This window comes from Penicillium lagena (assembly GCF_028827675.1).
Source record: "Penicillium lagena strain IBT 129212 chromosome Unknown utg000003l_segment0_segment0, whole genome shotgun sequence".
NCBI classification, from domain to species: Eukaryota; Fungi; Ascomycota; class Eurotiomycetes; order Eurotiales; family Aspergillaceae; genus Penicillium; species Penicillium lagena.
This window is the reverse complement of record NW_026623224.1, coordinates 243,417-268,533: the sequence shown is the minus strand read 5'-3', so window position 1 is coordinate 268,533 and position 25,117 is coordinate 243,417. Positions and strand designations below refer to the sequence as shown.

The 25,117-nt window shown below is 48.7% G+C and overlaps 9 protein-coding genes across 9 annotated transcripts; 2 read left to right on the top strand and 7 right to left on the bottom strand.

Moving 5' to 3' along the window:
* Nucleotides 1–48: 48 nt before the first annotated feature.
* N7510_005248 (uncharacterized protein) lies at nucleotides 49–1,647 on the bottom strand (the record flags this gene model as incomplete). Its single annotated transcript, XM_056977174.1, has 1 exon — nucleotides 49–1,647. One exon carries the CDS (start codon nucleotides 1,645–1,647, stop codon nucleotides 49–51), a length of 1,599 nt encoding a protein of 532 aa, XP_056833206.1.
* Nucleotides 1,648–3,161: 1,514 nt separating this feature from the next.
* On the bottom strand, nucleotides 3,162–4,259 carry N7510_005247 (uncharacterized protein; the record flags this gene model as incomplete). The annotated part of the gene is made up of 1 exon (XM_056977173.1): nucleotides 3,162–4,259. One exon carries the CDS (start codon nucleotides 4,257–4,259, stop codon nucleotides 3,162–3,164), a length of 1,098 nt encoding a protein of 365 aa, XP_056833205.1.
* A 2,072-nt stretch (nucleotides 4,260–6,331) lies between these two features.
* N7510_005246 (uncharacterized protein) lies at nucleotides 6,332–7,024 on the top strand (the record flags this gene model as incomplete). The annotated part of the gene is made up of 1 exon (XM_056977172.1): nucleotides 6,332–7,024. One exon carries the CDS (start codon nucleotides 6,332–6,334, stop codon nucleotides 7,022–7,024), a length of 693 nt encoding a protein of 230 aa, XP_056833204.1.
* A 16-nt stretch (nucleotides 7,025–7,040) lies between these two features.
* On the top strand, nucleotides 7,041–9,341 carry N7510_005245 (uncharacterized protein; the record flags this gene model as incomplete). The annotated part of the gene is made up of 2 exons (XM_056977171.1): nucleotides 7,041–8,406; nucleotides 8,797–9,341. 2 exons carry the CDS (start codon nucleotides 7,041–7,043, stop codon nucleotides 9,339–9,341), a joined length of 1,911 nt encoding a protein of 636 aa, XP_056833203.1.
* Nucleotides 9,342–10,808: 1,467 nt separating this feature from the next.
* Nucleotides 10,809–12,581, bottom strand: N7510_005244 (MFS transporter; the record flags this gene model as incomplete). Its single annotated transcript, XM_056977170.1, has 2 exons — nucleotides 10,809–11,132; nucleotides 11,193–12,581. The coding sequence occupies 2 exons, from the start codon at nucleotides 12,579–12,581 to the stop codon at nucleotides 10,809–10,811; spliced, it is 1,713 nt and encodes a 570-aa protein (XP_056833202.1).
* Nucleotides 12,582–14,299: 1,718 nt separating this feature from the next.
* N7510_005243 (uncharacterized protein) lies at nucleotides 14,300–14,901 on the bottom strand (the record flags this gene model as incomplete). Its single annotated transcript, XM_056977169.1, has 4 exons — nucleotides 14,300–14,420; nucleotides 14,481–14,634; nucleotides 14,721–14,789; nucleotides 14,850–14,901. 4 exons carry the CDS (start codon nucleotides 14,899–14,901, stop codon nucleotides 14,300–14,302), a joined length of 396 nt encoding a protein of 131 aa, XP_056833201.1.
* A 2,548-nt stretch (nucleotides 14,902–17,449) lies between these two features.
* Nucleotides 17,450–18,007, bottom strand: N7510_005242 (fungal specific transcription factor domain-containing protein; the record flags this gene model as incomplete). Its single annotated transcript, XM_056977168.1, has 1 exon — nucleotides 17,450–18,007. The coding sequence occupies one exon, from the start codon at nucleotides 18,005–18,007 to the stop codon at nucleotides 17,450–17,452; it is 558 nt and encodes a 185-aa protein (XP_056833200.1).
* A 1,330-nt stretch (nucleotides 18,008–19,337) lies between these two features.
* Nucleotides 19,338–22,682, bottom strand: N7510_005241 (uncharacterized protein; the record flags this gene model as incomplete). The annotated part of the gene is made up of 4 exons (XM_056977167.1): nucleotides 19,338–21,459; nucleotides 21,513–21,825; nucleotides 21,884–22,280; nucleotides 22,368–22,682. 4 exons carry the CDS (start codon nucleotides 22,680–22,682, stop codon nucleotides 19,338–19,340), a joined length of 3,147 nt encoding a protein of 1,048 aa, XP_056833199.1.
* Nucleotides 22,683–24,390: 1,708 nt separating this feature from the next.
* N7510_005240 (putative RNA exonuclease) lies at nucleotides 24,391–24,905 on the bottom strand (the record flags this gene model as incomplete). The annotated part of the gene is made up of 2 exons (XM_056977166.1): nucleotides 24,391–24,668; nucleotides 24,866–24,905. The coding sequence occupies 2 exons, from the start codon at nucleotides 24,903–24,905 to the stop codon at nucleotides 24,391–24,393; spliced, it is 318 nt and encodes a 105-aa protein (XP_056833198.1).
* Between the last annotated feature and the right edge of the window lie 212 nt (nucleotides 24,906–25,117).

Genomic DNA, 25,117 nt, shown 5'->3' with positions numbered 1-25,117 from the left:
AATCTAAACTACATCTAGTTCGTACTCTGAATTCAGGTTTCTCGTAAACTATGGTGCATCCAGTTCCCATACATTTGGTTCCAAGAATTCCATTGGCGAGGGCCGCTCTGCAATCTCATGATCATTTGAACGTGAGTGAGTCAAATCGTAGTGCTGGGGCAGCTTTGAATCGAACCATTCTGTCAAGATATGAGAACGATGATTAATTCCTTTGGAGTACGTTGGTGACTCACCTTGATGTCTTACTGCCGCTGCATCACGAAGTTCACCCGTTACTACTAACGTCAACTGACTCATCCATTCGTGGAACGAGATCTCGGCTATTTCAGCATCAAAGCGAGTGGACTCAACCTTTTGACTTCTATCGGCATGTTTTATACAAAAAACTTTCAAGCCCTGATACTGAAGATTTTTCACTTCAAATGTTTTGAACGAGAACTCGTTTCCAAGAAGGATCCAAACACATTGCCAAGAAGCACTCATCCTATCCAGGGGAGACTGAATGTTTGAGACAGGCGTTTGATCTGTCGCAGGAGGACTATCGTCGCTCATTGTAACCAATTCAAGCGTGAGGGTTTCTAACGTTGCCTTCGCTGTGTTTAAGAATGATTTCAAGGAATCATATTGGATTTCGATCCAATGAAGATGAAGTTTTGTGAGCTGCGTGAAATTGATGCTTTGAGCAATATCCAAGAAGTGGTGGCGCCTCATCGCGCGTCGGTCGTTCGACTTGTTCCACAGAGAAAAGACGAGTGTTTTCAGCTTAGGAGCAATTTTGAGAAGGAGATTAATAGTGTTGGCTCTGGGGTATGGTCTGTTTTCTGATATCGATCTGTCATAAGAGACGCACATATGTAGGTACTCGAGGCTCCCTAGGTTCAGGAGAAGGGTGTCGTATTCCACCTGTGTTAGGAAAAGATCTAGAGGTATCCGACCACAGAAGTCGGTACCACACGTATGTAGCTCCTTGGGTTTGAATGGTTTATTAGAACCCAAGAGTGCTTGGAATAGTCTGCGCATGGCCAGAGAGGTGGGCTTGGTATTGAGTTTGGATTCCAGAAAAGATAAGTGCAGAGGGCGGAACTCCAAGTCCATTTGATCCCTGAGCCGGCGCAAACCTAGATATCGAACTTCATTCTGTCGTGGGTCTAGTAGAAATGATGTTGTATAATGCTGGAATCCAATAGACTTCAGGTTGCTAAAGCGAGCGAAGCATTTTTGAAGTCTGGTGCTGAAGTCATCTGACTCAAGCAACGCAAAATTATCTGCCACGGTAGCTTGATATATGGCGTAGCGAGATTCTAGTTCTTTGCCCTCTAAACGTCGGTCATATTTTAACGACATTGCATAGTGAGATGTCTCAAATGCAGGAGGTTCCAGGTTGTGACGACCTTCAAAGATGGTCGGTATCATCCATAAATTTCGAACACGTGCTTGAATGGCCATATTCGAAGCTAAGTCTTCTAGTTCACGAAGACTGTCACTTGTGGCCATGAAGCGAATGCTTCTAAAATATCGATCTGTGAACGCGTCTAAGGATGAAAAGTATAGCCGAGTGCAAGTCAACCTGAACGCAGCCCATTCCGGTCGCTCGAGGTAACTGCAGACTCTAGTCACAAGTTCGACAGGGAGCGTTGGGATGGACATATTGATCTGATTTTCAGAAAGTAGATATGATGATCTGGCCTGTATGTACTGCACGCAGTCTGATATCACATGACTGGCTTATCTTAATACGTGACCATACACGTCCGCGTCCTCTAGGAGTACATGTTGTTTGATGAAAGTTACCGTATACTGGCGATGACAAACTCGCTCGCCTGAAGCCTATCGTTTTTTTACTGTAAATAAACTTACAATACTAATAGCTTGGATGGTGCTTATCGCGTGGAAAGCGGGATATGAGGCGTATCGTTGCCGGGATGTGTCACGATACACCCATTGTAGTGGTTTTACGAATTTGGGCAACAGAGACTCGCAGGGAGGCTTTCGGTGCGACTCAGTATATTTCCAAGACTTCTCGCTGGACCCTGAGACTCAGGTGCCAGCGAGACCTTTATGTACAGGCCCCTTTCCCCGCTCGACTTGGTCAATGCCTGCGATCCCTGCGCGGCAGCGAGGTAGCGGTCAAGCCTTACAAATCAGACCTGATAGTCGCAGCATATATTACGGTACAATGGTCCTCACAATCGTTCCGGAGATACAGAGAAAATACTTGTACCAGACCTTGAGCACACTGGGAGCACAATGGGAGCACAATGGGAGCACACTTGGAATAGGCTTGGAGCAGACTTGGAGTAGGCTTGGAGCAGACTTGGAGCAGACTTGGAGCACTCATGTAGCACCCCTGGGGTAAATCTGGAACGCACCGAAAGTTGAAAATCTTCTCGAAGAAATCCCGTTCAACAGGGCATAGATCGAACATATGGAATTAATTCTGTACATAGTGCTTGTAACAAGAGCAAAACAAACCTACGTAATTAATGTTATTGGAGTCCCGTTGGAAGGTGGCATGTTCACATTCAAAAATATATTTTTAGATCACTGGTAGGTGTTTGCTTCCAAACTCCATGAGTTAGTAAAACTAATTCTCTCTCTGTGACCGGGCAGCCAGATCAAGAAAGAGAACGACGAAGGTAACTAATTTGAGCGCTATGGCCTAACTGGTTAATGCCGGTGCTCGCACGGCGTTCAAACGGAAGTCTTTGTTCGATCGTGTCGATGGCGATAAGATTCAATGAGAGTCGACTTGTCCCATGGTCACATCACTTAATGTTGTCGCTAACGCTGGAGAAAGAAGTGGAGAAGAACACACGAAGCGGAGAGCTGAGCGGTTTGTTGGCTGCGCGCGCATTAGCTGATGATCTACGTGATGCTGAATGCAGTCAAATGTTTGGCGCCAACAACAGCAAGACAGGGGGCCGCCTGCCAAGGAGACCATCGGTTTACTAGTCAAGTCTGGCATTCTCTTAATTAAACGCATGCATGTCCGGCTATCACAAGGTACAGATGATGTGGTCATCCGTCATGTATTGGAATAGGTATCCTTCTAGAAATCCAGGTTACCGCCGCCTAGAACGCCGCCAAGATAAAATAGCTAATTAGATTGATTTTACAAAAAGCCACAGCGAAGCCAGCTCCAGCAGAGCTTAAGCCAAAGCCTAGAATAGCGAAACGGTCTCGCCCTCGGCAGTTTTACGTGGGATAAGCGGCTTCTGGGGCCAAGACACCAAGGTAAAAGGAAAGTCATTTTCAGCGGCCGCCCTGCTGCACTCCTCCTCGGACCATGGGATATACACGTCGTATCGCCGGGTTGCCTTGACCTGCTTGAGTCCATCCAGCAGGGGCACCCAGGACTTACTTTTGAAATCCTCCGAGGTTACATCGAAATTTCCGGTGAGGTGTATTGTAAGCTCCTGTAGTCTGCTGAGACTTGAGAGCACATTGCACGCTTCACACCAGGTCTTGTGCCGTGGAGAGTCTGGGTATACAGGTTGAGAGAAATCCCAAGAGTAGTTAAGTCTTGTAATCTGATGTAGACGCTGAGGGAGTATACACCTTTTCATGTAAAGGAGTGTATCCACGTGATCAATATCAAAGATGTTGTCTTGGTATAGCATTGACACTGCTTCAGTGTATACTAACCGACAGGTCTGCAGCAGAGGAAGAAGGTTGGCAGGTCGTGTGGGCTGGGCACTGTTCTTGGCTCGGTACACGCGTGTAATGGTACCACGAAGGGCTCCGATTCTCGTCATGCACCAGCAGTCATGTCTGAGGGTTTCCAGGTCCTTAGTCAGATCCTTTGGCTGGGCGCATTCAAGAGCGACGAGTCTGTTGGGGACACGGGCCATGTGAAGTAGCTGCCGGCCCACGGCGTGCCTCCAAATAGCTCGGCGAATCTCGACAGGCAGTGTTGAAAGTAGACGAGACTGCGATTGGTCGGCTGTGCGCTGACAGTCCAAAGGTGAAGTCTTGCAGGCAGTCTTTGTGAAATTTGGGCCAGGCCGGTTTCGCAGCATGTATCTGCTGCTGCTGCTGCTTTGCTGCTCTCCTCCATCTCTGCTGCCGCCCTCATCATCTCCCTCTTCCTCACCATTTTCAGAAGTAAGCGGAAGTGTCAGAGCCCGCGGTCGTTTGGCCGGCAGCAGCGGCGGTGCGTTGGCCTCTCGTGCGGCCGCTGTGCCATCGGGGTCCACTGCGTTTCCGCATGGCACTGGGGGCCACATGATGGGGTCATCATCCTCGTCATCATAAGCCATTGTCTAGAGGTGAGAAAATAGAGGGAAGAGGACAGAAGATGAAGAAATGAAAAGAGGAAGAAAGAAAAATTAAAATTGCGAGTCTGAAACTGTGCCAAGAATAGACTTTGAATTTGGAAGTAATCGTGCGAGCGTGTAACCGGCCCCTTTCCTAAATTACAAATTTATTACGAACCCTCGCCACCACGGGCCAAGGAGACCCGGTCGTCGGGTACTTTGGTGGCTAACGCGCTTAGCGGCATGCAGTAAATACCCCAGATGATCCAATCTTCACCTACCAGACGTGGCTAGTGTTCATCCTTCTGGCCGTGATCCGAGGAGTGGGTAATCTTAGTTGACTCTATTAAGACCTACCTAGCTTCCGAATGGAAAGTTTCCGTGCAGCCTAGTTCGGCCCCCATGTTTGACATAAAGGCTAAAAGCAATACTGAAACTGAAACCCCCTGATCAGCACCGCCTCGGCCTTGCTTCGTCCCCGTCGTGGCAAAGCGGCTCCGCCTGTGCGTGTTACTTGTCGTGTGTCTGTCCGAGGGACCCAAGCCCCTCCGACTTTCCGACTGGGCCATGTTCCCAGCAGGTACACACGGGCTCCACAAGGCGATACTTCGCAAAAAGTATCTATTACGTTCTCGACGCGGCTCCTCGAGTCTTGTTTTGATTGCTTTGCCACCGTGAACTAAGAACGACAGGGGGCGGCCAGTCCCTAATCAGCGATGTTCCTCAGAAGGACACCGAGCTTCTCATTATGATTCAGTACAACCTGTTGCAAGTAGGGATTAGGCCAGGCTAGAAACCTTCGCCGAATTAGCTCGATCGGCCAAGTGTGGGGCAATGGCCTATGGCGACACGAAGCCCGTGCCTCTGCCGAGAGCGAAGTCCTTCCTCCAGCATCCGACGCAACCGATCCCAGTAGCTAGCGTGCAGGTTCTCTGCGGAATAGCTCACCCTTACGAAAGAAGCACTCCTCCGGCGCCGGAGGAATGACAACCAATCAAGTGCTGGTTTCTGACCTTTCAAGGTCGTTTTACTTTATCTCCATGTAATGTTGACAACTAAGCGAGATCCTAGGGAGTTATTCTTCTCTCTGTTCGCATGGCCTTTCTTTTCTTGGGTGAGTGCCTATATTATTTTCATCATTTGGTTTTGTTCTTTTCTTTTAGCTGGTTATGGGTGGTTGGGGGCAGGGGCACCGTGGCGTATATTTGAGATGACATGACAGGTCAGGAAATGAATCCAGTGGTTGAATCGAAAGCATTCGTTTCTCTTGTTCTCATCAGAATAGAAAGATTAGAATGTAGCTCTAAAATTAACAAGATACTTCGGCGGAGTTCCAGGACTTTCAAGCCTATCTGATGGCGTAATTAAATTCTTCACTTGTATCTCGGTAGGTCTGCCTGCAGATGTCACTTCTGCTAAGGCGTACAAGTCTGCCTTGTCAGGCAGAGCCTCTGCAGAACACAGCCAGGGCTGATGTTCGATGCAGGCTAGTTCGCCGGGCCCACCTCAGCTCCATGGCTGTGCAAAAGCTAAGACCTGCCAAGATAAGGCCACCCGCTCTTTGCCTTCCGGCCCAGTGGGTCAAACATAAGCCACTGGAGATCCGGTCGGCTTTCACAAAACTATATTTGTAGGCCAAACAGAGGACAAATTTTGGTTATTAACTATGATTATCGTTGGACTATGATTCAGTGGATGTTCACCTATCTTCCATCTCCACGTGAGGGACCCATCGGGAACCAAATGGACCTCTACCGATATTGTAAAGGTTTTTTTAGTACATGTTGTGGCAAACATCCGAGACAGTCCCCTGGTAACCTGGGGGCTATTTCTTGAGTTACATCTCCAAATTCTAGTGATGAGCAGGAGTTAATTTTAAACACCAAACTCATTGGTCAAGCCTGCGGCCCTGAAGCATCTCTTGGGTGTTTTTCTCTTCAAGGGGGAAGGAGATTCTTTCATATATAAGAACAAGACTTTAGCTCCCCGAGAAACACTCGATATGATCCTCGCCTCTCGGTATTAGTAGAGTTTTCCTGCACGGCCTTGTCCCTGTAAAAAGCTCTTCTTTCATCATGCATTTTGCTGGATCTACCGTGCGGCTGGCCGCCCTGGCCGTATCTCTAACGACTCCCCTTGCTCATGCATACTACCTGGATGAGTCCTGCAATGACAACCAGGGCCTCATCACTCAATGGCTCAACAGTGCCTTCAGTCAGGCCCAGGCGGCATCGGACATGTTCGACTCTCTCGCCTCGGATACTGACCCTTCAGACCCATCTGATGTATGGATAGCCCAGAGGGACCTGCTCTCCTACATGTTCCCGTCGACTTTGAGTAACGACAAGCCCTCAACATCGTCAGCGGCTTGGCTACAGGCATCCAAGATATTCGAGGATGTTCTCAAGTACAAGGGAGCCCAGGCTGCGCCCCGGGTCACGCGCGCACGCCCTGCGAGGTACTCCAACCTGGACAAGAGCAGCGTCGTCATCTACTGCACCTATGATCGGTTCACCGCGTTCCAACCCCCTGACGCCGCCGCCCCCATCAACTACGAGAATCAAGACTGCGCTGGCCAAGCAAAACCGGGATTTGCCTGTGATCCCACCATTGACGCCGACATTCGCATGGAGCCTTCCTATCAGTCGTGCAAAAACACCAGGGGCACTGTAAGCCATCTCCGCCGCTCTGTCTATGTTCTCATGTATCGACTGACTGATCAACTAGTTCGCCTGGACACTCAACTGGGCCAACACGGGTGTAGATAAGCCGTCGCAAATTCAAATGTGCCCCCAGTTCATCACGTACCTGGCTGGGCGAAAATCAAAGGTCCTCAACGATATGAAGGCCAACCTGCCAAGGGGCCGCGAGGCCTACGGGAAATTCCTGGACGCAAACCCTGGGGTCTCGCCCATCGACGTGGCCAGAATCGGCGACATGCTGACCCTGCACGAGATGACCCACGCCGTGACGGATGGCGCGCGTGCCATTGACGTCAACTCTCCCAACTCATACGGTTGGAACACCTGCAAGAGCTTCGGCGATCAGGGATACCAGAACGCCGACAGCTACGGCTTTGTGGGTGTGGGAGCATCTTTGATCTCCGCATCTGGCGGCGGGGACGCCATGCGTGTCATGAAGAACGGCTTCGTCGAGGTTCTACCGGCCGCTGCCGGTGGCAGTGCCAAAAGGCGAGCGGTGGACGCCAGTGGTCTTTCCGAGAGGGATGCGCTGATGGTGATGCGTGGTGACGACTTGATCACGCTAGACAGTTCTGACACCTTGACCTTGCCGAGCACGTTCAGCACCATCACACGAGGCTCGTCTTTCAGCTCCCGCCACTCTGGCAGCTTCTCGACTCGATCGAGTACTGGCAAGTCGTCGGGGACCTTGTCCAATACCACTCCTATTTCTACTCCTGGCACTCCCGGTGGCTCGACTGGTGGTTCAACTGAACCTTCGAACCCTGGCTCAACGCCTGGCACGATTCCCCCAATAGGCACTACGACAACTGGGATTCTCTCTGGCACACCTTCGATGCCACCTACCGGATCTACAGGCACTCCGGCCACGACAGGGTCAACGGTAGGTCCCGTGATTACGGTTGTTCCCATCATCAACGGCGGCACGACCACGTCTGTCACATACACTTCTACCTACACCAGCTCCGGCAGCATTGGTCCTACCGGTGCCTGGAAATGCACTGGCCCTCTGTGTGCCAAGGGATCCTGCATAATCCCCATCTTCTGCCCCAACGGCGACAGCAGCTCATCCTGGGGACTCTGCTGCGGTGCTCACCCGCCGGATCTGCCCGACGGGACCCCCCCGCCACCTGGAGGACCTGATCCGCCCCCAGATGACCCCCCGGACAACGACCACACCTCGACCTCGACCACGACTTCGACCACGACCACGACTACCACTTCAACCACGACTACCACCTCGACCACGCCGTCCTCGACCACGCCGTCCTCGACCACGCCCTCCTCGACGGGGTCAATGAGCGCCGGGCCGACGGGTACTCCGCTGGGTGACGCATGGAACTACGGCTTGGCCCAAGCTGAAGAGGACATGCTTGATGTTCTCGCTACCATCAATGCTCCTTACATTACTTGGCACGCGTCTAGATCCACACCAGTTACAGGATCAAGTACAAGACGAAGTACAGGACTGAGTACAGGACCGAGTACAGGACCGAGTACAGGACCGAGTACAGGGCCGAGTACAGGACCGAGTACAGGACCGAGTACAGGACCGAGTATAGGATCGAGTACAGGACCGAGTACAAGACCAAGAACAGGACCAAGTACAAGACCAAATACAGGACCGAGTACAGGACCAAGTACAGGACCGAGTACAGGACCGAGTACAGGACCGAGTATAGGATCGAGTACAGGACCGAGTACAAGACCAAGAACAGGACCAAGTACAAGACCAAATACAGGACCGAGTACAGGACCAAGTACAGGACCGAGTACAGCACCAAGTACAGGACCGAGTACAGCACCAAGTACAAGACCAAGTACAGGACCGAGTACAGGACCAGGTTCTATTCCCGGTTCTACGCCAGGTTCTAAGCCAGGCTCTCCCTCAAAATCAACGCCTCTTATACCATCAACTGTGATCTCACCGCATTCCACTGCCCCTGCCACTTCACCTCAAACCACGCCGAAGCCCCCAAGCACGGTGCTGCCTCCGTCCACGACCACAACTTCCTCGGCTGCCTCATCATCTGCACTGCCCTCTGGCTGTCCTCCAGCCGATGCTCCAGTGTGCCAGACAAGTGACGCAAGTCCCGAAATTGGGGACTGCGAGGCCTTCGGCACCGGCGGGACTTTCAACGCTGTCAGTACACCGTGTGCCCAGCCATACGGTTCTGGCTGTCAGACGGTCGCCTCAAGCAACTCTTGCAACCTGGTTCTCTGCCAAGATGATGATCTCTACGGATATGACTACTGTGAGCCATTGCCCTGCGTAGAGTACTACATCCAACAGTTGATCGATACTTGCGGAAGCAATGGCAGGGTTGGAGGTTATGTCCATGTTAACAATGGAGGTAACTATGTCAACGTCGAGCTTACCTAAAATCACTTTCTTTGTACTACAAGGTTTGGGTATATAACTCTGTATTACATAGCTCTTGTCTAGTGCCCATATTTTTCTTTATTACTGAGATGTTGTTCAACGCTGCCATATGTGTTACGCCTTGACTATTCACTCAATGTGTGGTAATTTTGTGTTTACTGCGTGAACATGAATGTATCTGTCCACATCTAAATTGTCAAACCATCATACTGCTTGATGTTCTTTACATTGACGTCCTCCTACATTCTGGTAATGCCCCATATCAGAGCGTAGAAACATATTGCAGTGATTAGCATGAGCTTGTGCGTATTCACGTAGCTCAAGTTGATAGCATCCCGAGTGCGGCTACTCACTGGGTAGGCGGTTTGTGCGGTAGTGAATTCGTAAATGGTGTTGAGACTTGGCTAAGCCTTGGCTGGGAGATTCTAAGCAAGTTGTTGAGGGAGGATGTTTTGCTACATGACACCAGCAATTGGTTAATCTCACGACAATAAACCCAGGCCTTATATCGTTGTGCATTATTACCTGGGTTTTCTAGCAGTGTAATTAATTAACGTAATCGGTAAGCGAGTTAATTGTGACCAAGCATGACGGGACTGTGTTTGACAGCACTGCGTTTGAAGACTGCGTTTGATAGGTGACATAGCATATAGATTGTTGTAGATAAGTAGAGACGCTTCCTCCGTCTCTTTTTCCTTTGCCCAACTTGGATCTCCCGTCGAGTATAGCACTCAAATTGAATTCTTTATTCGTTTTTTCTCTTGACCTGGCACCCGGTCATGATTTCTTAATGGTATGGTCAGAGCAGCTGAAGTGCTGGGGATAATGTATACCAGATGCGTCTTCGTCTATTGCCTATCTACTGGGTTTTCTCCAACAGCTACTGTTGTGCTGTTCTACTATTTTCTGCTCCATGGTCGAGTTCGATCGCGAACCGATAATACTCGCAGATAACCAATGTGAGTCCCATGCTTCTATTTGATGTGCCGAGCGAATCAGAGAGATATTTCTCTGGGTCCCAGTAAGGTCGAGAAACCAATTGAAATCGACGTTATGGGCCCGAGCCTGCATAGATCTGGTATTATATTTTCCAACCACTGCGGCACATATCTACCAATGCGCACTGAGTCTGTTGACCAGAGGCAATTATCGGTAGGTCGATATCATCCAAAGATAAGATATATATAGCTAAATCATTGTCATCATATCAAGTGCGATCTGGCTTTCATGATACTCGCCTCGGCCTATCCGCCCTTAGATTAGCAATATGAGCAGTGAGTCTCAGCAGAGATCCGCCGATAAGGTTTCTGACTAGCTCGGAACTTAAATTCCAACTGTAGTTATTCGAGGTTGATGTTACTCGTGTATAAACAGTCGTCTTCCAATTGCATCCTTCATGTGTCTCCCGATCTTCGAGTGGCATTTTCAACCGCCCCACTCCAAATCAGTTTAATCCAACCACCCACACTAAGTCGAAACTGCATACCGGCTCCACCCCCGAATCACCTCGCCAAATCGCCAAAACACATATGGCACCGGCGTCATAATCGCGCTGATCACCCCCAGTATAGTCAGCGTCCAGTGCACGCCCATGTTCGAGTAGAACGGGATCCCGACGATGGTCATGCCGCCCGCCGCGCAGTAGCGGGAGACGGTCATGAAGCCGAGTGCGGAGGCAGCGTAGATGTCGTACGCGTCGATGACATACATGTAGCTGGAGAGGAAGATACAGATGCATCCGAAGCCGAACAGTGTGGAGGCGAGGATGGGGCACCAAATTGAGATCGTGCTCTATTGTGTCATTGTTAGTTTATGGAAGTCCCAGGGGAATATTGTATCATAAAGCTTTACATAATCCGTCCATCCCATCCAAAATAACCCAATTGGGATAGCGGGCGCGCCGATCATAGCGTACCAAAGGCGATTCTCCGGACGGGTGGAGTGGGTTTTCTTCCGTGGTACGTCGCCGACGTCGCCGTTGTCGGAAGAGGAAATGGCCAGGGAAGAAGCGGCCACTGTCTTGAGGAACTCCCTCTTGGTCCGCGAGTACACCCACGGCACGAACAGGCCCACTAGCGCAATGCCTATGTACATGGCCACCCAGACGATGTTGGTGAGGCCTTGCGAAATGTCGTACACGTCGCTGAATATGTACGGGTATCCGACAAAGAAGGTGAAAATCACAATGTAGACAACGTTCATATACAGGGTGATTAGTAGGATTATTGGCTCGCGGAATGTTAGGGAGAACTGCCGCACACAGGCGGTGTTGATTCGTGAGAAGAGCGCGGTGCGGTCCAGGTCCATCTCGGACTGGTACCGTTGATCGCCCGTGAGGTAGCGGAAATGATGGGCTTTCCATTTCAGGAGGAGCGGAGGGTAGGTCTCAGGTTGGAACAGGACGATCAGGGCCAAGACGAGACCGGACGTGATCAGGATGATCCAGTTGGTCCAGCGCCAGGAGAGGGTACCCTCGCCCATGTAAGAGGCGATCACAGGGCCAAGTACGGGGCCGCCGAAGGAGAAGACGGCGTAGAGCGGGAAGCCGAAGGTCTTCTCGAGAGGGTTCCAGATGTCGGCGATGGTGCCTCCGCAGCAGGTAAGGGGCGGACAGCCAAAGACACCGGCCAGGAAGCGGAAGACGAGCTGGGCGCTGATGTTGGGCGCCAATCCGGACGCCATGATGAAGATCATGAAGAGGCTGAGGGAGCCAGCGTACACGGCATTGCGGCCGAAGATTTCGGACAGCGGACCGGACGCTAGCGATCCCACTCCAAATCCAATGAGGTAGACGCCCGTCGCCAGAGAGGCGACGACCTCGCTGACATGGAAGGTGGTGCTGTTCTGTAGCAGGACGCCAGATTCAATGGACGATGCGGCTCCTACTATAAAGCCCAGTGTAGAGACAATCAATGTGGCCGAGATGCGGGTTGCAAAGCTGTAATTCCGCGGGTTGATGGGATCTTCTTCATGGTCCCAGCCGACAAGGAAGACTTGAGAGAGTCCATTGCTGTCAGCCTTTTCTATCAATTGGATTCCTGGTAATGGATGAGTTGTGACGTGCGACGGTGATGACTGCTGCTGTGTCTCGTTCATGCCAGGACTGCCGCTATTCAAACCTTGGGAAGCCTCGGGCAAGTCTTTCGGCTCTTGCACACCGGCTTGGATCCATTCTGGATGGTCGTCAAGCTGTCTATGTACAGCATGCCCTATGCGTCGGTATTGAAGATATGCCTGCATGGGTGGAAAGGTGAGCTGGCAGCCAGGGAAGTGGAAAAAAAGAAGATTCGCACAGGACAGACTTCACTTACATCGATAGATAGTTCAGAATCGAGCCTGCGGAGTCGTCATCGGCCTCGGATTTATCTTAACCAAACCTACTGCAGAGCAATGGAGCAAGTGGATTTACTCGGACGAGAAGAGACTCAAGAAAGCGAAGGGCTAAAATGGATCCAGCTAAACAGGGGCAGAATCTCCACATATTATCTACTAAATGATGTGGCCGGTGGCGGTGTGCCCGGTGGCGGTGTCTTATCTCTACCAATGATTATTATCTCCGATATCGTCACTCTCGAGCAGCGCGAAAGGTACCAGGGGAACTTGGGTCCAGCTCTCGGTACCGGAAGTGTGATCGGTCCTTTTCTCACTGCTGTGTTTGTCCTGCGGTCAACGTGGTGCAGACTTTTCCGGTTGATCTCCCCGTTTGCTGCATGCTCTGAGGTGGTTGCATTCTTCTTTATTCCAAACAATGTACTCCAAGCTAGCTTCCGAGAGAGGGTGATCCGCATCGATTAGTGGCACGTACTTGCTTCCTTCATTGATGTCGTCTTCTTATTAATTTTAATTTCCGATGGTGGATCGTACTTCCAGTGGAGTGAAATTCGCTAAAGGTCATCAGTATGCTTGTCATTGGAGGTTGTTCTTTTATTGCGTTCTTCTGCATTGGATGGAATAGCTGCGTTGCCGATGCTGCCGAGTATGTTGTCATCTTTGATTGCGAATCCAGCACGTCGTGCTAACTTTGAGCTAGTTGCCTTCTTCAAAGCTCAGTGAGCACTGCTCGCTTGCTGCAGAACTTCATATTGGGGGAAGTTTACCACTTGTATAATTAGTGCCTGTCCCTTTGCTCCCAGAGTGTCCGGGGTCAGTCTCTCATCATATCTTCTGCCTTGATAGCGCCTATATTCGCTTGCCCGTCCGTGTCGTCGGTTTGCTCTTGACAGTACATCTCGCGACTCAAACGCTAATCAGACCTTATCCAGGTAGGAGTCGAGCTCTGCATCTTGTAAACTTCTTAAACCTGTTGAATATTTGTCTTTGGCCCAGCATTATGCTGATTTTAATATTTGTGTGGGGCTGGTCTGGTGCTGTTTTTTGGTCGTCATACTGATTCCGCTGTCATCGCAGTCCTCGTCGGCATTACTGGCATTAGATTCAGATTTGTACCAAGTCTCACCGTGCAATTTCGATCTCGAACCGTAAGTTCTTCCACTCCATAGACAGTTCCTGAGCCCTTGCTTTTTCCGCTGCATTTCTGCAGGTGATTCTACTCTCAAGACGGCCACTGTGTTCTCTTACCTGTGCGGGTCTACATATTCGCTCCCTTCGTAGTCCGGCGCCACTGCTACGCAGGGGTCAAAAGCTCTCTCATATTATTCCAAATTATTGCTTGTACTAAAGGCCGTATCCATCTTAGGGCTCTCTTTTAGTTCTCTCATTATGAGGTTATGTGATCAGTGGGTTTGCTCATCGGCGATTTTCTCTTCTATTTGTAACATCAACAATCCGCCAGCGAGTATTAATCCGGTTTACGATGCGGTATGGATATATATGGGTAAATCCAGTAGTTCAGTAACAAAACAATTTCCAGGTATACCTGTCTGGTTGTTGAAACCTAGCCCTATCTACCTCAATACAATTACGTGGCCTCTCTAGGATTGTCCAAGACCCATCCCCCCTTATTTGGCACTCCCTCCACCCCATCCTTCTAAATTGACAGTGATCGGCTTTCGTCCGGTACGCGTGATAATCCATTTCACCTCTTGGCCTGACTCGTTGACTTCCTGATGTTCAGTATACCTGCGCCATGGTTACTCATCTATTACACGCTCTATACTCTGGCAATGATGCGGATCTTACGCAGGAATGAGAGCGAAATCACCGGGCGATAGGTTTTCTCGCCGTCTTCCCCCATCGAAAACAATGCTACCATGACCTTTCGCGACATACACAACAGTGTCCTGGTCGCCGTGGTGGTGGACTGCAGAGCAGGAATGGGGCTGCGCCTGCATCACTGGATGGCAACGTTAGAATTAACGTTAGCAAGATTTGTAGAAGCATCTCCAGGCAAATGACCCTAAAATAAACAGCGAGACAAACCCAGAGAGCAGATCTTGTCCGATTTGTCGACAATCGCGCCTTTCCGAACCATACCTTGCGTCCATCCTCCTGTGTAGAGTTCTCATTAGCATGGAATCCCTTGAATCTATTACGCACATTCAATCTTACCGGTTCCCTCGTCGAGCTCCGACGCCCTTGTTACTTCAACTGTATTGGCCATTGCAATTTGTTTCCCGTTCGTACAGGTCGTTTGGATGTCCCCGCTTTTTTATTTATATCATAGAGTTGTCATGGCGTTGAGATGTCTGGGTCTTCAAATTCAATAGGAGCACGAGTTCGACAATATGCAATTGTATTGCTCACGTCACTGGGACAGAAATCCGGGATTCTACTAGGATAGTCAACGGACATAGGATGATTATCACTCGGCCGAGTGGGCTGTTGCATAATTTGAGACATCAAATGTCTGATCCCTTTAAGCTAGATATTACGTGGCCCTCGGCCAAACATGCCGTTCTCGGGTAACCTCTATCGGCTTTCCGAGCCCACTCTTTACTAGTTTAGCTTTGTGATTCCGCTCATCTGATAGGCTAAAAATCAGCAAAGAGGTTGAACTTTTCCCCTCATGCGGGGTAAAGAGCGCGAGAACGCCCCATAATTACGACCAATATTCATGGATATATACGCCGGCTGAAAATGATACAAGCCAAGGCCATCCTCCTCCTGGAATTTGCATGAAGCTGTATCTATGTTTTTATTCTGTTGGAAATCGAAATTGTCTTTTCATGAGCCCCCGAAGAGTGGGACGAGAGTAACCTAGTTATCTATAAAATGAGAAGAGGGCTGAGATTGTTGTTCCTGAAGCCTCTTGTATCGATGATGGGGCTATGAAGTCGAGTGAGAACCCAACTGCTGACCATCCCGCAGCATCATATGCATCCGGGACAACGTGGAAAGGACGGACGCTGTCCGTGACACGCATAGCGGGCGGCGGTGGACCACGTACGCGGTCCCTGGCACCCCTTACCACGTAGAAATACATACTCTACCCTCACAAAAGCAAAGGGGAAAGGATTCTAATTTTCGGCTCGCCTTGTTAAGAGGAGACGCGATGATAATAGCTAACAAAACAACTCGCTCTTACCCATATACCTATAAGATCAATGCAGCGCGTCGCAAGGGCCCCCCCGTGGGCGGGGTTTAGGATTGTAGAACAAAGCAGCAACAGCAGCAAGGCAACAAGGACTGTTGATGCTATTGACGGCGTACTAGTGGAAAGTACTTGTTGAAACAATCGACATGATATCGTCTTGAGCTCACCTCACCACCTTCACCACTCTCACCACTCTGAACATCCATGTCGCCCAGTTTTTCTTATGTTTTCCAGATGAAATACCACTCTATTCAAACCGTTGTTCAAATCCCAATAATAACTGCGAGGTATCTGGAGCTCGTCTGCGAGACCGAGGCTTTCATCTTCTAGCTTGGAAGACAATTCTTAATTTAGGACAATAGGCCTTCATGGCAGTTGACTGACGTGGAATGAGCTTGAAAGAGCCGTCACTGGTTTCAACAGACATTCATGAAGTGCAGTGTTTCAACGTGGCTATTCGCTAGATACGGTTTCTAATTTAAATTACTGTAGTATCGTGGATTTGATACTGTAAATATTATTTATTTGAAACTGCTATACGGCTGCTAATGACTGGGTAGTCTTAATTATGATGAGTCATCCTTACTATGCGTTCGACCATACAAATGGAAATCCCAATAATAATTCAGCGAAAAAAGCCCCTCTATATCGAATTTACACACTTATTCTCAACTCTAAAGCGGTTTATTAGCTGCGAACACGGCCCATCTCTCATAATTACTCACCTGTTTGCTATTCAAAAGAACCGCATAGACGTCTGTCTCACATATTAGATACGACAGCAAAGTCCGAGATGCTAATCGCGTACCGGCAAGCTTCCACTTATCGCCAAGGGCCTCCAATCCTCTTCTCATAACTTCAAGTGCCTCTAAGCTCCCGAGGTGTCCATCAAGGTTGTATCGGTCGTAAAAGTACCTGAACGAGTGAAATCCCCAAGACAAGAGAAACGGAGAAGCTCTCTGCTCACTAGTCAAATCCCCACTAATATAAATTCTCGTCAAACCGAGACAAGTATGTGCCGATTTGCTTATAGGGTGATTTGTGTCATAGATGTCACCAAATTCATCACCATCTGGTTCGCCAAAGGAATAAAGCACGAATATCGCACTAGATTAATTAGTCTTTGGACATAGTTCAATTGGGTATCAGAAAAGCACCTGTTGAGAGTGCTGCGTGCAACACTGACGAAGATAATTGTTGTTTGTAGCTCGACTTCTAATACATTTGCCAGTGCGTTGATCGTCCTATAGAGCTGTGTCCGTCTTGTTGCTATTGATTGGTGCCCAATTCGGCGGTCGGATATCAGTTGGATGACACGACCCACGAGGTATGCAGCATGGACTAGGAGGCGGAAAGTGCCCATGTTAGATCTTGCAGGCGACAAAAGCGTTAAACGAGAATGAGCGGAAGGATGCTGCTCATGTTAACATTCGGGCTTTCGAGAAAACAAAGACCTGATCAAATACTTCTTGTTGCCATGAGACATCGTCTGAAGGGAGAATCTCATTTCCGTCAGGTTCTCTCAATAAAAGTGGGCGTTGGGGGCAGCCAAGGGCCATGATGCTGCCATTTATGAATTAGCGCCACGGTGATCAACAAAAAGGAAATGGAAAACTTACCGTTCCATGACATAGACAAACCACCATAGTCGTCTTCGTTGTTCGCCGTCCATCCAATTACTTGCATAATTTCGTTCCAAGTCCGGTTCTATGTCCAGGGCCCCAAGATACCGAGCACAACCACCTAGAGTCGTGTAGGCAGATGGGTAGATGCCATGTCCATACTCATAGAGAAGAAGCAAGAGGGAAGCCTGCAAAAGTCTGATAGAGAGTGTTCCGTAGATCTCAGCATTAAGGAACGTTGCCTTGACAGCGAGATACTGCTTGTTCACGGGTTGTCTTCCCGGCAACGGCTCGGTATTCAACTTGATGCATGCAAGCAGAAGTACGTCTTCTCCCTTTAACTGACTGCTCTCATTCAATAATTCCGTGTGGAGCTCGCTGAGGGGAATAAATGGCATCCAGGGATCAATGATCTTGATAAAATCAGAGATCCATTGCTGTCGCTCGGTTTGGCTAGGGCCATAGATGTATTCCAATACATCAGCTCCAACAGCGGCGCTCTCCAGCGCAGCGGGCCTTGGGAGGGTTTGGTTCGGGTAGCCCAGAAACATTGCCGCATTGAATCGAACTCTTTGTGTGCCCTCGCTTTCATTTGCTCGGGGTGCTAGCGATACGTTCGGCCTTACGGCGCGGTTAGTGAAGGGGTCAATCCGATATTCACAGCGATCATGGGTTCTGTTCTAATAATTAGGCTTATTCAATAGAGTAAAGAATTAAAAGCAAACCTCAGGCAGTAGGAGCATATCGGATAGGCACGATCACATTTCTTCTTGCGCGCTCTGCAGTTCTTACAGGCTAGGGGAGGTTTCATTATGGGGGACGCGTTAAGGTACACGCGCTATCATTTCATATGCTTTTCCGCCCAGCGACTTCGAGGAAATCTGTCTTTCGTGCTATGCAGGATTCTAAGAAAAGAATTGACTTATGAAAGCGCCTTGGCAGTGCGGATTATTTTCAATGTGGGAGATGATGTAACCTGCCCCTCTTAACGTAATTCCCATACGAGTCGCCCACCCCGGGCGAGCCGCCCACCTCAAAACACATAGTAGATGGGATAAATTACAACTTGATATCTCAGCAAAACTAGCTTAATATGAGATTTGATTATATTGGAGTACTATCTAGTACATATCTAGCTTAATTCTGAAGTTTAGAATAATACGTGATCTTTGCAAGGTCGGATGTATATATTTGTAGCTTATGTAACAGTATTTTTTGGTAATGCAACAAAATAATTCTTTAGTTTAGATTTAAGTGAGCTTACTTTATTTTCTAGACAGAGTTATCATATTATGCCAATAATCAAACAGATTTGACATATTGGTATTGAGATATCAACTTGTAAGTTATCGCATTTACTATGTGTTTTGAGGTGGGCGGCTCGTACGGGAATTACGTTAACTCGATGGGTGAGTCATCAATTCCTATAACTAATCGGGGCTGGTATGGAATGGCGTGTACGTGCATGAATTCTGGCTCTTTACTTAACATGGATCATTGAAGGTGAAGGTTTGAAAATAGATCTGCATTACGACTAAGCCCACCAAAATATATCAGCAAGTAAGGTCCGAGAGCTTTAATGAATAAGCGCGATTTAGACTTCGATGATGCTTAGTTTTCTGAGTTGTATGGTTTCTCTATACCTGTAGAAGCTAAAGACAAAAGTTTCATCTGATTGATATTGTCAAGAGTTGGAATCCCTACAGGTCACATACTGGGATTTTACCACTCACCAATATTTCCTATTCTGTATTAGTCATTTACTAGTTAGTGAGCCCTCTAATTTGTCGGGCATTCCCAGGTTTATCTGAATCAGAGATTTATTTCTTCGTGATTTACACTTCCATGTGGGACTGTCGTACGCCCAGATTCTGACAGATATCAAAACTCCCATTGCTGGCACCACACTTTCATCATATCTGCATTAATAGGACCCATTTGGTCCAGTGTCTTACTTGTTTCCCTTGTCTTGGTCGTAGAGAACCCTGCAAAATGAGTCTCTCTAGCCACAAGCGCCTTGTAAGTATCCAAAAGCTTCACAGCCGGGATTTCGGTTCCGGTTGCAGCATTGGCTTCAACCATCTTGACCCAAGTGGCCATATCAACAAACTCAAGCTTGCGCCCTTGCTGCTCATAGAAGCTCTTCACTGCCTCGGCGAGATCTTTCCATTGTGCATGAGCTGGATTGACAAGATGGAAATGGCCACAGATCGCCAACAGTGGTTGGTGAGATAAGATCCCAGCAATTTCCAGGATTGCTTTTGCGACATCCTCCACTGGAACCCAGTCGACTGTGTGATTTGCGCCGAGATCAGTAGGCAGCTGGCCCAAGATCACTGATGAAGAAATAATAGTAGGAAGCCACTCATGTCTATTCCAAGTACCCTTTGCGCTTCGAGGACCAGAAATCTGACCGACACGAATTACTGCAGTTGGAACATCAAGCTTCTCTTTTGCTTGTTGCAGGATCAAATCACCGACAAATTTAGATTGGCCATATCCCGTTGAAGCAAGGCTTAGATCGGTTAGAATAGACTCGGGAACTGGCCCAGGACCGGCCCAACGATCGACAGAGCCGATGGATGATATGAAAATGATGGGCAAATGCTTGCTAGCGCAGAAAGAGAACTCTGCCAAATTTCGAACACCATAGATACTGGGCGCAAAAGACTCGACAGACAGGTTGAAGTTGACTGGCCAGGCGGTGTGGATGATGCGGTCCACCGAGGACAAAAGAGATTCGTAAATGGCAGGGCTCAGTCCAAGTTTTGGTTGTGACAGATCTGCTTGCAGGAATTCCGTTTTCAGAAAGTTAACTCGAAGGCCGCGCTCTTCGTTGGAATGTAATTGTTTTTGTCGACCGCCGTCAGCGCCTCGGTTGAGGCAAATGACCTTTGAGACAGAGTTGCTACTCTCCAGTAGGTCTAAGAGATATGAACCGAGGCTACCTGTCGAACCGGTAAGGATGATTGTCTGTCCCTCATCTCTAGGGGATGGCTTTTCAGGAATGCTGCTATTGACAGACTCAATACTGTACTTTTCCAAGACCTCCTTTGCTGCTTCCACTCCATCCACGCCATTGGTAACAGTGGCATCGTGAGAAGCTTGGGCAAGGAGATGCCGAGCGAGCTTTCGTAGGGATGAGTTGCCGTAAATAGCTCGAGTTGTGACCGTAGAGCGATCTTCAGGCACCATAGCGTGTCGGAGTCCCTGTCCAAGGAGTTTTCCAAGATTGATGATTCCGAGTGAATCGATACCAGCTGCAAAGAAGTCTGTATCAGGCTCAACGTCCTCAACTCCAAACGTTACGATTATGTCACGAAGGGATTCCATAAGGGTATTTTCGCTCTCAAGAGAAAGTCGCGTTGATCTGGCTCCGTTGTTTCCATTATATAAAGCTTCGATATCATCCTCATAGACCTTCAAGAATGCTCCCCTCTGAAGAGATCCCTTAGCAGAAGAAGGAATAGGCTTAGCAGGATCGGAAAGCCTAACCAGACGTCGCGCAATCTGTCCATGGGCTACTGTCTGTTTATTCACCTGGTTAATAGTAGGCCACACAGTGTCGATAAGGGCCTGGGCTGCGGTGTCGTCCTTGGGAAATTCAAGCGGCTCAAGGAAAATACAAGCCTGGAACTTTCCTTGGCCGACCACGATTGCCCGTTTAAGAGCTGGATGAGCGCCAACGGTGCATTCGATGGTCACTGGATTCAACTTTTCGCCGTTGGAAAACACGATCACATCATCTGCGCGTCCGGTGTGGAGCCAAAGATAAGGGGCAGTTGGGTGAGGTCGATACAGATCCTTGGTGTTGTATTCGTCAAGTTCGGGGAAAGTGTAGAAGATGCCTTGCATTCCAGGATCTTTGTTGTGGCGAATGATGACATGTTCAAAGTTGTTGTCGCCGGTCGGACGGAAATCGGAGCCAAAGGTCTCATCGTCAAAAACGAAATATCTCCACAGCTTCATGTCCGGTTGAAAATAAAGCGGGTACATTCCATATCTAACAGTCATTAGCAATGAAATGAGGATGCTTGAATGAGTACACCTTCTTACTCTGTGGTTGAAATGAGATTGGCGAGTGTTACTCCTGCCTCGACAAGCCGATCACCGGCCATAGGCTCTAGATTTCCTCCACCACAAGACACAAATGAGAGCTTCTTGAGTAATTCGATGTCTGCCTCTTCCTGACTCATATCTGCGAGAATGGAGGGGGGCACGACGGCAGCATCAGCACCAGAGTGCTGGATGAAAGAGCAGATAGCATCTGATGTCACTGCTTGGTCTGCAACTGGTAGTAGCAGCGGGGTGCCCCAGAAGATAGAAAGACTGATGTACAAATAAAGCCCGAGGGCGTGGCACAGGGGTGCTGCGTTCAACGTATTAGCTAGGTCTTGAATAGAGACTTACGAATATGAATAACATACCTGCGCACAAAACCCTGTCCGCCATCCCCGAGAATGCCTTCAGAACATGAGAGTATCCGGCAAAATCCGGTCGCTGATGATATGCATCGGCCAGAGAGAGTATACCATGACAGCAGACAATCGGTTTGGGAGTTCCAGTGCTTCCGCTTGTGTGTAAAACTAAAGCCGGCTTGCTGCGAATCTCGTCGAATGATTTCTGGTAGGGGAAAGACGGGGCGCTCTCCGCAGAAAGTATATCACTAACGGCGCTGACCAGGCTGGATTTCATCGGACGGACACTCAGCCAGGACTGTATGGCCTGCGCGTATTCTTGTGTGTATAAAAGCCATTGGCAATCAGTTGCTTCAAACAGAGACAACTGGCTCTCGATGTTGTTCCGTGGGGAGATGAACAGAGCCTACAATGATCAGAATTTCAGCTGTTTGACGTCCATTCCAAAGGTACGCTCTTTCGCGTACCTCGGAGACTAAAATTAGCAACATACCTTGTATCCGGCTTTGATAGATGCTGCCAAAATAACCAAGTATCGTACATCATTTGGGCCGATATACGCGACCGTGGGGTACTCCCCGTCTTTCGCACGCCCGACATGTTCGACCATCCAGTGAGCAAAGCGGTTAATGGCGTTGGCGTATTGCCCAAAACTCAGTTCCTCCCATCCATCCCTTGGGTCCGAAGAGCGAGGAATAGAAAGGATAGGTCGGAATGGTTCGTTCAATGCGGTTTCGTCGATCACGTCGACAAAGTTGCGTCGCCCATAGGCAGGCCTTCCGTTGGTACTAGCGCCGCTGGATTTCATTGTAAGATCCGTGTTATTGAATGTTGGGAAATAGTTATTAGATTGTGTCGTGAAGAGGATTTGCGATGGAGTGTCCTGATCAAGGGAATGTTTGAGGGGAGGGGTGTTTACCTGGTCTATATATCTACTGGATGCTCGCGAACAGCGGGAAAATGGCAAGTTCCCTAAGGCTGCATTGGTGATCATTTCTGATCAAGGAAGCTGTGATCCTTTGATTAAATTCTGTCAGAGAAAAAGGGTAGTTTTGTCAAGAAGTAATGTAAACGCAAATCTTGATGGCCGGATCTAATGATCGTGCAAGTGTGGATAGCTGAAGCGGGGGGTTCCAGCGGGTTGTGAGCGGACTTTAGCGTGGTCTGCATGTTGATCCACAAAGCTTGTCTGTCGTATCTATGCAAGTGCGGCTTAAGAGCGGCACTTGGCGGCCGAACCCAGAGCCAACACCTGGCAATGCAGGCCGATTTAAGTAGAACATGTAGCGTTCTGTTGCGAAAACATGTCATAGTCTACCGTGAAGTGGAATGAGCGCTGAAAACAAAGGTTAGGCGTCGGACTTGCCCTCTGCAGCTAAGGGAATATGAAACCTTCACCCTTTGAGGGTCACCCTCAACCTATCCTCGACCCGTGGCGGGGAACCCTCATTTACCCCCACTCACCCACCAAGATCAGAAATTTTGCATAAGTAACCTCTTTCGGATGGATATGACTGATGGTTCATCTGACAAGATCAGCGTAACTATCGGCTTTCTGTTTGTTTTTGCTGTTCTGGTCTGTCTGGCTAGATGTTGATGTTGTTATCGCATCCTTTATGGGGGTTTTTTTCGCACTCAAAATATATCTTTTTCTCTGTCATTTAATATTTTAAAGCATTGATGATTCGTAGTAGACAGTCGGGGTGTTGGTGTTTACTGTTGAAGGGCTATATATTTGACACTTAGGGAGCTGATGCGCTCTCGTTGCCACTTCACTAAAAGAGTGCACTACATAGATCCAGTGAAATATCGTCACTTTAACCTCCTACAGACTGTATGGAAATCGAAATTGTCTCTTCCCACGCCGCCATTGGCCCATTGGACCCCCCCCCACAACTTAATACGGGGATCCGGTGCAAGACCACATACACTGGCTCTTGCCATAATCAGGTTTTCAACCATCGTTCGCGCGGTTTTTAAACACAGGTCTAATACGATAATAATCATATCAGGACTAGTGCATCATGTGATTAGGATCATATTCTTCAAGCAAGCGTGAGACGTCTTTATGCAGAGATAGACCATCGTTGATCCGACTTTCGGCCTTTCGACGTCAGGTTGATTTTGAAAATTGTCAGGAATTGTAGACACACACACATACTGTAGAGAGAGGGACTATACAGTACGCTGTGCGGGACCCCTGTGTTTCTTCAAGAATCTTATGTGTGATAACCAATTCGATTTCATGCCACTTTCCATGCCTTTGGGATCCAAGAGCTCATTCGGGACTAGGGATCGTATCCAGTATCTGGATGTAGCCCTCCATAGTCCTCCGTAATCTCAGACCAGCGGATTATTTCAGAGGAATCGTCCTATTCATCGTAACCCAAATTTCCTGAAGGCTCAGTGACCGGCATTCTTGTCCTGTCGTTTCTTGTGCGATGTTTCTTTTGACGATACTTCCCGGACGCGCGCTTTCCTTCCTAAGTTCGAGCATGTTCAGCCCATAACTTTAGCTACTCAGGGTTTCTGATGCACCAGATGACGACGTCTCGTGCCGCATATGCGTCCTCCAAAGCGCTATACCGGCCATCGCCAGTTTGTATATCATAGCCCAGCAAGTCCTTGACCAGCGTCTTTAAACTCCATAAACGTGCCAATGTCTCTGTAGGAAGAAAAGTGAGAAACACAGCTTCGCTGTTCAAGATGGCGGAGTCCACCACTTTCGGATGAAAAACTTTCAGGACGTCAAAATCATGGCTGAAAGAATGCCCAAAAAGCACGGTCTGGTCGTCTCCAAACTCCCATTATGTCTAACGTGCGTATTGCCAGCCTCCAAGAGACGTTCCGGAGGCGACAGCGTTGCTCATGAGGAAAGGGTCACACATCACAAATTTCTGATTTCAAGTTGACAACTCTCGCTGTGGGTTTTCCGTATCTGTTAATAAGAACTTCTCCGGTCAAGAAGCCTCGTCACCGCAATCTCAGTACTTAAGAGAATTTGCATTGCATCGGCATGATATTGAAGCATTCGTGGCACTAGCATTGCGCGCTCTAAAACTCGTTCGTCAGAACGGACACCTCTTCCATGATGCTATATACCCTGGCTCGCATTAGTATCGTACGCCAAGAGGCAGCCTGGTTGCTGTTTCGGAAGGGAAGGAGGCGCACAGGTAGCCAGTGTATAGCAGTTTCGTGTAAAATATATTCTTGGAGGTCTCATATCCATAATATACACTACAG